General features: G+C 36.9%; 1 protein-coding gene across 6 annotated transcripts in view; it reads left to right on the top strand.

Moving 5' to 3' along the window:
* The first annotated feature begins 719 nt into the window (after window positions 1-719).
* The window catches only part of LOC117398039 (membrane cofactor protein-like), a 38,449-nt gene continuing 25,816 nt past the window's right edge, over window positions 720-13,352 (top strand). For 2 of the 6 annotated variants that reach the window (XM_059004577.1, XM_059004573.1), the window contains exons 1-5: window positions 721-1,195; window positions 2,688-2,867; window positions 5,515-5,614; window positions 7,018-7,091; window positions 7,723-7,902. In XM_059004577.1, coding sequence (XP_058860560.1) covers window positions 1,108-1,195; window positions 2,688-2,867; window positions 5,515-5,614; window positions 7,018-7,091; window positions 7,723-7,902 — 622 coding nt within the window. In that variant the 5' untranslated portion in view covers window positions 721-1,107. Of the gene's footprint in view, window positions 1,196-1,461; window positions 1,647-2,687; window positions 2,868-5,514; window positions 5,615-7,017; window positions 7,092-7,722; window positions 7,903-8,528; window positions 8,715-9,311; window positions 9,390-11,461; window positions 11,550-12,729; window positions 12,798-13,352 lie in introns of those variants that run through there. The other 4 variants (XM_059004574.1, XM_059004575.1, XM_059004572.1 and 1 more) reach the window with 4 other exon arrangements.

The raw sequence follows: 13,352 nt of genomic DNA, 5'->3' as shown, positions 1-13,352 counted from the left end.
TTTTCTGACATAAACATCGACTATTTCCTATAGAATATACAAGGGTGGCATTTTCTGACAGCTGGGTAATGTAGTCGCACAGTATGTACATTACAACATAAACAGATTCGAATAAAGGTAGTAGACTACACTTGGGAAATACAACTCCCAGGGAGCTCCACGCTTTCAAGCACGCAGCGTCAGCTTTCTAAAATCTCTATATGCACTTCTGATCATATTTTCTGGCTAAGTGTTAGGCAGCAGTGTGGAGTAGTGGTTAGGACTCTTGACCGGACGGTCGTGGGTTCAATCCCAGGTGGGGGACACTGCTGCTGTACCCTTGAGCAAGGTACTTTACCTAGATTGCTCCAGTAAAAACCCAACTGTATAAATGGGTAATTGTGTGTAAAAAAGAATGTGCTATCTTGTAACAATTATAAGTCGCCCTGGATAAGGGCGTCTGCTAAGAAATAAATACTAATAATTATTAACTACCAAATTACTTTATTTCTTTTTAAAATCAGAACACAAGATGTATTTGTATAATTTGATACATTACATTGAGACGTAACTTTTGCGGTTAACAATTATAGTAGGTTATCATAACAATATTAATTAAAGAGATGTAAACAACAGGTAGATGAGTTAGACATTAGAAAGTAGCCTGTCCTCAGATGAGGACAATGGCAGTTAAAGGTTAATTCACGTCATCAGAGGCGTGCTCTTTACGTCCTTACGTAACCGTGTTTGTTGACACGAGTGGGCGGAAGGAATAAGGAACTGTAGGAGTTTACTGTAGGAAAATTGCATTTAATTATAATATCTTCCTGCGGCTCTGAAGCAGAATTTGTACTTCAGAAAGCGTTGTCCTTAACTCCTCCCCTAAACTACAACAGCAACGAATGTGCTCTAGCGATTTTTTCCCCTCCCCTTTCATTTTGTATTGAACATTCACAAATTCGAAAAGAACTTAAGAAGAAGAATAAAAGGCATTTTGTTGAATAAAGTCTACATTTCCAAGGCAGAGCCACAACCACAACCAGGCGAATCACAAAACCAAGGAATACCGAGGACTCGGTGACGTAGTTTTATTTTTGAACAATTTGAAGAGAATAACTAGGAAGAAAAATGCCTGGACGCAATACAAATTCTGCCGACAACGTGTTTATGATTTCACTATGTGTGGGGCTGGCCTTGCTCATTGTCCGTGTGTCTGGTAAGTCATATAATTACATAGTGGACTGCCAATGTGAAAATCCAGACTTTTTTAAAAAGATGTAATTAAAGTTATAATTATGGTAGTGCACCTTAGACACTCCATTTACTAATAACATTTGACAGTGAATCACGAGGTTTAGCTAATAACTATAACACTGGACAGTGAATCACGAGGTTTAGCTAATAACTATAACACTGGACAGTGAATCACGAGGTTTAGCTAATAACTATAACACTGGACAGTGAATCACGAGGTTTAGCTAATAACTATAACACTGGACAGTGAATCACGAGGTATAGCTGCTAGTTGGAATAACAGCATGTTATGGTGGATTAAAATGAAGTAGGTCGCTTAGTGAGTGAAGCATTAAAAAGAATACCAAATGTCATGGTCATATAGGAAGGGAAATACCGTTACCTGGTTACCAAGATACGACTAGAACGAACAGGTAAGTTAAACCACTAGCATGTGTCTAGCTCTCTATTCATATTACCTACGAATCAAGCCACGGGTGTTATATTCAGATAACAATAATATAAATTTAATACCGAGAACAGCTATTAACAAAGCAACCCGCTGGCCTAAGTATTGCTAATATTTGAATGTGTTTCTAAAAAAGTATTAGTCTTTGATATGGGCGGATTCATCTTAATTCCTATGTGAATCTTGAACTGTAGCACATCTGTGTAATAAGAATCAAAATACATTTTACAGAATATGAACGGCGTTTTATTTAACTACAGAAAGACATTGTTTTTTTAATTAAACACACCGTGCTGATGTATTTTTTTCTTTTTTTTTCTTTAATTTAAGCATATTTTAAAAATTGATTTATTTTTGCAGGATTTCAAAACCAACAAAAATCTCCATAGGGTGCGGCAAAGAGGCTTTATTGTCGAAACCATATTGGTCCACATTGTACCTAAAGACAGGGCAGATTACTGTTACAAAAAAAAAAAAAAAAAAAAAACAATCATGAGACGTACAGAATTATTGAGTTGTGGTTTGTGAGACCGGCAGTGCCACCCTATTCCGCTGCTATCGAGAAAGTACAGCTTTCATTTTTCATTGAACTGTTTCAGTCATCTGGATCTCTGCATTACTCTGCATTCAGGGGAAACCCTGTTATGATATTTGGTGCATCTAATAGATTTTTAATGTTCTGTGGATGCACGGTGGTAATGTCTGTGCCCCTGAAATCTGTATCTGAGGGATAGAGCCTAAAGGAGGTGTCTGTCCATTCTTATTCACACATGCGTTTGTCATACTTGTATTTTTACACATACAGTGCGTACCCTCAAGGTGAATGACACCGGAAGGGCAAGGAGGTCTAAAAGCAGGATAGCTGTAAGATCCCTTGGCTTGTTTATCACAGCAACCTAATAATACTAATAATAATAATAATAAAAATAATAATAATAAATAAATAACAATAATAATACAGTTTGTAATGGTGAAATCACTAAACTGGATATCTTGCTCTTTTTAGGACAATGTGGCAATCCTCCAGATTATCCCAATGTGATAATGACAACTCAACCGCCACCTAATTTAGTGGAGGGATCTACAATCACTTATGCATGTCAGATTGGGTATGTACGGAACAGTGGATCTACAACAATCACCTGTACCAGTTCACAGTGGTCACAGCTGACCTTGGTGTGTGAAGGTAAGTATGATTTTGATATTTGTTTTAATGGTGCCGCTTATTGTGCTGCTAGGCTACTTAATCACAAATGTGTTGGTTTGTCTATGTCACTTAAAACATGTTTTCCTAATTTGATACTAGTTACCGTAGATAATGAGAATCAATTGATTGTTAATTTGGCAATTGGGTTTGGTTTTCTCTTTTTTTACGCTTTGTTCAAACAGTTAAAATGTTTCTCTCACATTGTGGGAGAGTTGAGGAGTTTTTTTGAGTTTGAAATCTCACTCACAAACAGGAATGGAAAGTAACTGATCGTTTTGCTGAATCTAAAACAGATTAAATATCATTGCCTGCGATCGGTTTTCGAGAGAATGTAAGTGGGCTGTAAGCGTGTTTGAACAACGGTTAAATGAAAGAAATGCAAAAGCTATATGAAACGCGAACTGAAATCGCAAACCTTTCTACGTGTTACGTTTCCAATGTTGAAATGATTGTTTCGTAATAAAATGGTATTTGCTTTTGAAAAAGTAGCTATTGACTCTGACTAGCTTTGACTGTTTAATAATCAATCGAAGGTTACATTTACTAAGATTTGTACTGTCTGCAAGGGGTGTTTTTCTATTTGTCTCAATGATATTTAATGTAAGTGGACATTTTAAAATAAAATGAATACAAATAAATCAGGCATTTGGTTTAGTCTGAGTAAGTATGGAGATACTAGGGGTGTGCTTTTGGTACATTTTTATGAATGTTTAAATGCTATACAGGTGTCGGCGTTTAAACCACACACACTCTCTTTACACTACATTCTGATGTATACTGTTAGTATTTTCCACGCAAAGAACCCCTAATTAAGCAAATAACGTTATAATATCGCAACGACTGAACTACAGTAAAAAAAAAAGTATATATTGAAATTAGTGCTGTCACTCGATTCATATTGTTTGATCCATTAATCTAAGGGCATTAGTTGATTAACCTGTAGACTAAATCGGTCGATTAATCCGTGCACATTTTTAATAAAGGTGACGATCTTATAGTGGCTGTCCTGCATATAATACTAAAATAAAATCAATAGAATCTAAAATAAGTAAATAAATAAATAAAAATCCCAATGTGAATTTGGTCTTTTTAAAAGCATTTGTTTTATTATTTTTCTTAGTAAATGTCTCTTCGTATTGAGGTGGGCACAAAGTGAATAAACAAAACCTTTTATTTATTTTTACATTATATTATATTAAAAGAACAAAACAAAACTAATATTAATAATTAAATCAGCTTACATGTTACAGAATCTATCAAATGCTCAGTGATCGCTGCCGCAAACGGAAAATCCAATTATTTATTTTTTAATATACCCTTCTGTTGATATATATATATATATATATATATATATATGTTATATACTGGTAAATCAAAGCCTATACATAATTCATTTACACTTACGCGTTCTCTGAATTTAATATTGAAAGAAAAACTTCCCTTTTAAATGTATTCACAGTCGCCATCTAGAGTGTTCTGTTTATTATGGATGTTTGCTTTTTACTCCATTCAGTAACTCCATCCACAGTTTTCATTCCAAATGATGAAGCATTGAACTTGTGTTTTTGTGGTACAGCAGTTTTGTTTGGCATAATTATTTACATACCACGGTTTTCTCGTCTGGTTCCTCAAAATAATTCCAAATGTGACTTTGCCTTGTTCCTTTGTTTAGAGATGCAATTTTATAAAAAAAATATAGAACAAACGTCAGAAAAAAACGCTATTTTTACCCAGTGTGGACTGAAGCTGTCCTTACAAAGGTACCACCAAATGTTCCTGTCAGGACACTGCACTCTGATTGGTTATCATATTACTAAAACAAATAGTCCTCTCCCAATACTGAAACACTAAACTTAAGGTACCTATACTGCAGCCATTACATGTTTTTTTTTGGTTCATGTTTGGCAGTGAATAAGCGTTTTTGTTACTTTGAAATAAAAGTGACCAGAGGTGCTGACTTCCTCAGTTGTCCTCACAGGAACATTTCGTGGTACCTTTGTAGGCACTACTTGACGGAACCATACCAAGTCCACTACAGCATGAACACACAGTGCACCAATGAAGCGCCAGATCGACCGAGAATAAAACCCGCCCCAGTGTCAATCGTTCTGTTGCACCAATTAGAAAAACTACTTGGAGGCAATGCCAACCCCCTTCCTTTTTAGAATATCCGCCCTTACTGTAGCACCACAGAAGATGGAAAAGCGAAGGGCTGCTCTATATGATGATAAATTATGATTTCCATTACATGAGAGTAGATGTTAAAACTTCATGCTCTCGCCAAGATAAGTACCAACTAAGACATAGCTTTACAGTAAACGAATGTGATCCATATGTGTCTCCATCCATTTGCGCTTCCTTCCATATAATGATGTAGATATCCTTCAGTCTGGTGTTGATGGCTGAAGTGTAATGCTGGCTCCAGGGATCAGCTAAATACTAACATTTACTAACATTTACAAAAATACACATTTGTGTGCAATGTAGGGAACAATTAAACTACTGTTTTTCAGCTTTTAGAGAATGTTATTTAGTTTTCAGGGATGGAAACTTCCAATGGAAAGTGCACCGCCATGCTGTCGTGTAAAATAATCATTTCAGATTTTGATGGTATTTTCTCTTTCAGGCCGATCATGTGGAAGTCCAGGAGAGATATTTAATGGACGCTTTAATACTGATGAGGGTGTTCTTTTTGGAGACAAGGCTTATGCAGTTTGTGATGAAGGGTGAGTATGTTGTGGTTGATGCTCAAGATTATTAAAGTTGGGGTAGTATGTGCATATAATCCAGTAAGGAGGTTTATTATTCCCTCAGCCGGAGCTGAGCCCCGGTACATATTTCCACACCTTGACTTGAGCAGCATAACAGGAGTGTCACTTCTGTATCTGTATGTGAGTGTCTGTCCTTCCTGTCCCTGGTTGTTGCTTGTGCTGTGTGTGCGTGTATCATGTGCAAATGTTAAAGAGTTAACTGCATGAGGGAATGTACCTCTTAACTCATCCAGAATGCCTCTGTAGATGTGTGTTTGTACTGGTATTGCCCTAAAAGCATCACCTCCGGTTAGCGGCGTTTGTGACAAGCTGATTTCAGCAGGTGGTGCCGATGAAGAATTTGGGTGGTTGGGCTCTGGCAAATATATATAATATAATAATAATAATACTGTTCTTGTCCTGGGTAAGCATGTCCCTGTCATCAGTGATATAGTGCAGGTGCCTGTATGTAAATGACGCTTAATATTTGCAACTTATCCAATTGTGATCAAAATGGGTAACCGTGGTGGTCTACATTTTAGTGATACTCGTGGTTCTAATCTTGTATTTACATCCACGATGGGTTATATGTTAACCATACTTCTTGTCGATTCTTAAACCAGGCTGCAGTCATTTTTCTGATTTCTAATTTACTGGAGAGACAAATGTTCATGCTGCACTGCCTAACCTCTGGGCTTTCATATGAAAATTGTGTGATATTTTTTAGCCAGTTTTTTTTTTTTTTTTTTTTAATTTAGTCGTTGCCAATTTAGTTTTTATTATTTTCTCCCCAATTTGAAATGCCCAATTATTTTTAGGCTCAGCTCACCGCTACCACCCCTGCGCTGACTAGGGAGGGGCGAATGAACACACTCTGTCCTCCGAAGCGTGTGCAGTCAGCCGCCCGCTTCTTTACACACTGTGAACTCACCTTGCAGCCGCCTCAGAGCTACAGCGTCGGAGGACAACACAGCTCTGGGCAGCTTACAGGCTGCCGCCCCCTGAGAGCTCCCGTCCATGGTCGGCTGTGGAATAGCCTGGACTTGAACCGGCGACGTCCAGGCTATAGAGCGCATCCTGCACTCTAGCGAGTGCTTTTACTGGATGCGCCACTCGGGAGCCCCTTTTTAGCCAGTTTTTAATAAAAGAAAGAGTCATTATTGTGCCAACTAGAAAAGGACAACACACATTAAACCGATTATATGGACAGCACTCGTGGAATCTTGTGGTTTTTCAGCTTTATGAATTACCATGGGCTCTATTTTTAGTTACATTTCTGAAAGCAACAATGGTTTAAAAGCGGTCAATAAAAAACTTAGTTGCAGCTAGATAAAGAAATAATTATAACATTGGAGATTCTGAGGGTTTCTATGTTTTAGATTCCAGATGGCAGGCAGTGGTGTCAGAAACTGCCTTGCTACTGGTTGGGACGGTGAAATTCCTAGATGTGAAAGTAAGTAGGCTTGTGTGTTTTATTTTTTATATATACAGTATATATTGTTGATATGTATAGAATATCATATAGGATGCTGTACAGTGCAAGCTGATAGGAACTCCACGAGAGGTCAGAGTGGCTACTGGCTGCTCTCACCTTGAGGGGGTGCAATTCAGCTTGTATTTAACACAACACCCAGTTCTATATTGTTTTTAATGTAGAGTTAAATAAGAATAGTTTAACGGTATAGTTTTCCTTTTTTAATGCCTGTGTTTCTGTATTGAAATTAACTTTATTCTTTTTACATGAATATTAGGATATGAATAGTGTCTGTGCCATATACTGAAAATAAATAAAGCTGTACATAGATTTAGTCTGCAGTTTGAGTGGAATTATTTTTCCCAGACCTGTATGCAGGTTAGCAATGTTGAAAGAATTCATTTGTGTTTGCAAAATGCTTGATTTGAAGGTGCAGAGTAAACTATAACCAAATGCAAATGTGCAAATGCCATGTATTATCTATCTAGCTATCTGTTTGTTTATTGATTATGTGAATTAATGTATTAAAGATGCATTTGATATAAACCATTGTTTTAGCACAGATTTTGATTAGGCTGATATTTGGAATAAGGTTTTTTTTTTCTCCTAGTTATTAAGTGTCCAAACCCTACAGAGATTGTAAACGGTGAAATCACAAACCCACCTCCGGGAACTGTCACGTTTGGCACAGTTATTATCTACAAGTGTAATGAAGGGATTCTGGTGGGTAATAAGGAGCTTGTTTGCACCAAATATGGAAACTACAGTAGTGACCCTCCAGCATGTAAAGGTATGTATTGCTTTGTTTAATGATGTAACTGTGTGATTTTGAGGGATGTGTCATTCTAGAAGGGGTAGATTGATCTCTGATGGACCCCCGGCTGCCACCTCATCACACAAACGTAACACATCACTCCCCACTGAGATATAATGAACTGTTTAATAAAACAAACACAAAAAAAAACAACCTCAATTTGAAACGATGATGTCACTGTACCTCTTGCAGACGTATTTGTAAGTTTTAACACACCGGCACACAATCCATCCCTGGTTTTGATGAAATGTGTAACAATACAATAATATTGTAATTAACCCCGCTGTCAGGCTGGCCAAACTGAACACAGCCACCTTTACATCCAGTCTAATACACCGTTTGGAATCATGTGACTTTTTGGTTTCAGTTTGAACGATAGTTCCCATTTTGTTTCTTTTTAAATTTGTTAGATCTCTAATTTTAAAGTAATATTCACACATATATTTATATAATTAAACATATATTTACATAATTAATTTATTCGTTGAAAATGTTGCTTTTATTTCAAACTGTAGTGGACTCGGCTTTTTAAATATTTTCTAGATCTATGCTACAGCCATTTAATGGTAATCTGTTTGACCATTACTTGTTTGTTATTATAGAACACAAAGGCTGCCCTTCTGTTCCAGTGGAAAATGGCCGTAAGGTAGCCGGATTTGGACCTGATTATAACTATGGGGATTTCATTACCTTTGCTTGTAATTCTGGGTATATTCTCCATGGCACTGACACTGTTACATGTGGAGTAAATGAAATTTGGGAACATCAACTTCCGACTTGCCAAAAAGGTAAGTACCATTCACGCTTTGAGATAAAACACTAACTTGAAATACAGTAAACATCATGCTGACCAGCCAACCTTCAAGAGAGTTCTTATTGTCTGTTGTAAACTATTAAAGGTAATATAGGAATTATGTATTTATTGATAACATCTATGTTACATTATTTGTTAAGTCAGTATTAGCCTTGTATAAACCTGAATTAAATCGGTGTGTACTGTACACGTGGTGCTTGCTGTGTAGTTTTAACAATACCTTCCTGTAGATCGGTAATACTATTTTTGACATTGCTAAAATGTTCCTTTTTGATAAGTTTTAAATATTCATTACAGGTAAGATAATTATTATCTGAATGACACTGCACCAAAGAGATGAGTTAAAACCCAATCCTTGTTTCAAAGGCACAACAGTTAACCTATAAGCAGTTCCACTGTTTGTTTTCAAACACATGCTCATGTGAAACGCTTGGGTCTTGGTTTGAGGAACACTGTTCAGTAGCACATTCAGTGTGAGATTCAATATACAATGTTAATGTGTTGAACTTGGATTTGAACGCTATTTAAACAGTCAAGCATCAACCTAATTGTTTTATTTATTTTATTTTAGCTACAACAACAACAACAACAACAACAACAACAACAACCACCACCACCACCACTGAAGTGCCTCCAACACCCTCTCCAGGTAATGTGTTTAACCATTATTAACACCCCCCCCCCACCCCCCCTCTAAATCTGCTGATCCCGCTTATCATCACAGGCTGTAGATTTACATTACAAATAGGAATTGTGCATGCAGCCATGGATTAACTATAGGGGGCGGACCGGCAGACATGGCTTCGTCAGAGCTTGAACCCATTGTAGAAACATAGGACCAAATTTAGAAAGTGTGAAAAACAAATACGGCCACTCAGTCCTATCAAAAGCTTTTTTTTCAGCATCTAAAGATACTGGTGCAGAGGGAGACCAGAGGAGATTGGCTTTCAATATTATATGGTACAGCCTTCTCGTGTTATTAGAAGATAGTCGGCCAGGCACGAAACCAACCTGGTCCAAGTGTATTAGTGATGGGATAACTTTTTCTAAGCTGAAAGCTAGGGATTTAGCAAATATTTTATAGTCGTTGTTTAGTAGGCTTTACGGGCGATAGCTGCCCATTTCCATTGGGTCTTTACCTGGTTTTGGCAGAAGGGGGATTGTGGCCATCTTCATCGTAGGCGAGAGAGCCTGTGTTTCTATTATTGAATTGAATAGTTTAAGAAGGATTGGTGTTAAAAGGTGGTGGAAATATTTAAGAAATTCAATACTATAACCATCTCCTCCAAGAGCCCTCCCAGAATCGGAAACGTGATTTCCGATTCCACTAGGTGCTGCTCAAGATTTTCCATATCCTCCTCTCCAACTACGGGGAGATTAAAATTCTTAAAAAAACTGTCCAATTTCATGTTATCTACAGAGAATGACTTACATAATGTGGAATAAAACAGTTTAAAAGCTATTTGAAAGAAAAAAGTACATCGTCACAAAAGCCAATTCTTACGTTCGTGCATAACACGATCATTTATATCAAGCAATAGTCACCAATAGTTTGTTATATTAGTACAGCAAAATACCATATTATATTTTAATTGAAAGGTTCTGGAAAGCAGGTCTATCTGTGTCTCCGATGACAGTGTTAAAATGCCTCCAAGCTTTCCCACTCGTGTTGACGTAACATTCCCCCGACAGACAAGGACCAATCAAAACGCTAGACTGTTATGCGGTTCCATCCAGGGCTTGTGTGAGTTTCCAGCTATGATTTTTTTAAACTATTGTTATCCAGTAAATAGTAACAGTTCCACTAGCACGATAAACAATGCTGGTATTTTTTCTAATATCCTTTTTGCTGCAGGTGTCCGTCAGATACATTAATACTATTCCACTTATATTATGCCCCTGAGGGGTCTTTGTTTTTGCTTCCTTTATAATATATATATATATATATATATATATAATATTGTTCATAAAACAAAGTCAGTGAAATTGAATCGGTCGTACTGGATGTTGGAAGCTGTACCTTGTCACCTGTTCCCACGTTTCACTGCGCAGCTGATTTGACAAGAATATAGAGACATGTTAACCACATTAAAAGTAAAAATAAAATTATAGTTTAATGACCTTCTTTTACTAGTACAGCTTAATAAAAAAATTAAATAAAAATAATTCCGTGCTGCAATGTCAAGGGTTAGGGTTAGGGTTAAAGATGACAAGGATGGATCATCAGTTAAACAAAGGTTTTGTGTCTCACCAAAAAATATTGAATCCTATTCCCCCCCATATGGTAAGTAGGGGGTGAACTCCCCTCTTGTTCTGTCTATGCCTTTAATGGATTAAAACTGGACGTGACTGTAGTTTAAATTGTATTGAATAATTTCAAATCTATATTGAAAGTTCACTTTTAATCTGATCGAACCTAAGCTATTTCACGTGTGAGTTGTAAGTGTAAACACACCATTAAAGACCTAGGCCAGACACAAAGCAATTGTTGGTCTTGACTCGCCTAGCACTGTAGCAGAACAGACTCGACTACAGAACCAGGCCTCATTCCAGCACAATTTGAAACCATGGATTAGCAACGAAACAGTTGTTTCAAAAAAGTTTGACCGTAATTAGGCTTTATCATATTGTTGAATTTTAAGATTGTGAACATTCAGTCCTGTCGTTCTGATCATTTAGAATCACTTGACAATCTCTCTTTTTTTTTTTTTTTTCTTAAAGGAATCATTGTTGGTATACTTGCTACAGTCCTAGTTACTGTTGCTGCTGCTGTTGCAGTCTATTGCCGGTGTTTCAAAAACAGAAAAGGGTGAGTCAGTTTTATATTGTTTATAATTGTGTCTGTAAACTTGCTTGTGCTGGCCTTTTGAGCTTGCATGCATAAGCCATTGAACTCTCTTACTGGACTCTGCCTAGAAAATGTCTTTATCTTGAAACTTGGTTTTAATAGTGCTACAGCCTTGATTATTTCAATTTTTCTCCACTTGGGAGGCATACAAGGAGATGTAGTTTTGTCTTGTCTATCAGTTTCCTGTGTTCCTGCAGATTAACTTCATTGGGCTTCTATGGCTTTCCCAAACACAGTTTGGGGTCTATCTTGATCATCTAACCAGCGTCAGCTACAAACACTGCCGTCGTTTAATGTATATATTATTCCTGCTTTATTAACAAAAGCATGATTCACATGGGACTGTCATCAGAGTTGGTCAAAAGCAGAGGATTCGTTTTCATCAAGGAAAGTCTGTAAATTTCTAAATGAAATGCGATGCTGTGTCCAGAGAAGGCGCTTTTGTGCATGATTTGTAAACCAGGTGTAAAGGTGGAGGAAGAACGAAGTGTATCAACCTGAGCGCCTTTTCATTTTGTTGTACCTTTTTTTCCAAAGGCTAGAATAACAATTTTGTCCCTTGAGTGATATGCATTTCCATACATCTCTCCAAATGCATCGTTCAAAGCACCCATTTTTTTTTTTTTTAAGGTCACCAATTAGGTTGTGTTTTGGTTATCGTCAATCGTAGCGTTTTACTGAACTGTTGAACCTCAGAACAGATCTACCAATTTTAATATTATGTTATAGTTTGTTGTAAAAGCTGGTATTGCTTTGAGGTGAATACCCCTGAAATGCTCAGTGTCAGTGGGGTAACTCTTAGTGTGCCTCATGGATTTATTTTATTTTTTATGACACATGCCAGTTCTGAATTCTTTTTTTTTTTCCTGCCAGGCAGTGATAATCAACATGATGTCAGTGTAGTTTGGGGCCCGTCCGATTTTCATTAATTTATTTTGAGAAACACATTTTGATGGCTAGAAGTTTGTCGAGATTACCCTCAGTGCCCTCTTCTAACTTTGGCTGGACTAAGATATTTTTGCTCTGCAGAATGTAGTTTGCGCTTGGAGCACTGGCTGGCTGCACTAAACTACTTTAAATGACAATAAAACAGTTAGAAAAAGTCTAAATCCTTTCTTGTTTAAATATTTTGGGATTGCAGCGCAAATGTGAGTTATCGAAGGAATTTGTCTAAAGTCGACATCCAGTGAGTGTCCTAGGATGGCATGGGTAAGAGTTAAACTGTGCTTTTCAGGCTTCACTGTTCCCTGGCATCTCATAAGAGAAAGTTTTACATGTAAAGTAGGATAAGAGTTTGTCCAATTATAATGAAACTTGGTAAGGACATTCATTTGCACAAATATCTCTCTGGTATATGGAGGGGCCCGCTCCTATGTCTGTGTCTCTCTCTCTCTCTCTCGCTCTACTTTTCAAATGAAACAAACCATAATGGAGAAAAAATACACTATTATTATTATTATTATTATTATTATTATTATTATTATTATTATTATTATTATTATATCTTCTTAATGCAGTAACAACTTTTACACAAATAAATCCATTGTAGAATGGCAGCGTACCGATGCAGATTAAAACACCAGGGAACATCTTTAATGTAGACCTAGCCACTACTCAAAGTCTTGGAGCTACAGTTTTTTTTATTCGGCTGTCCCAAAGTAATTCAAAATATGTGTTTTATTTATGCAGTTTTTCTTGTCAACTATCTGTAAAAAAATGAATAAATAAACCAAATACCGTGGGTGACCCGTAAACGCGGGTCGG

Source organism: Acipenser ruthenus, chromosome 30 (assembly GCF_902713425.1).
Source record: "Acipenser ruthenus chromosome 30, fAciRut3.2 maternal haplotype, whole genome shotgun sequence".
Classification (NCBI taxonomy): Eukaryota; Metazoa; Chordata; class Actinopteri; order Acipenseriformes; family Acipenseridae; genus Acipenser; species Acipenser ruthenus.
This window is presented reverse-complemented; position numbering and strand designations above follow the sequence as displayed.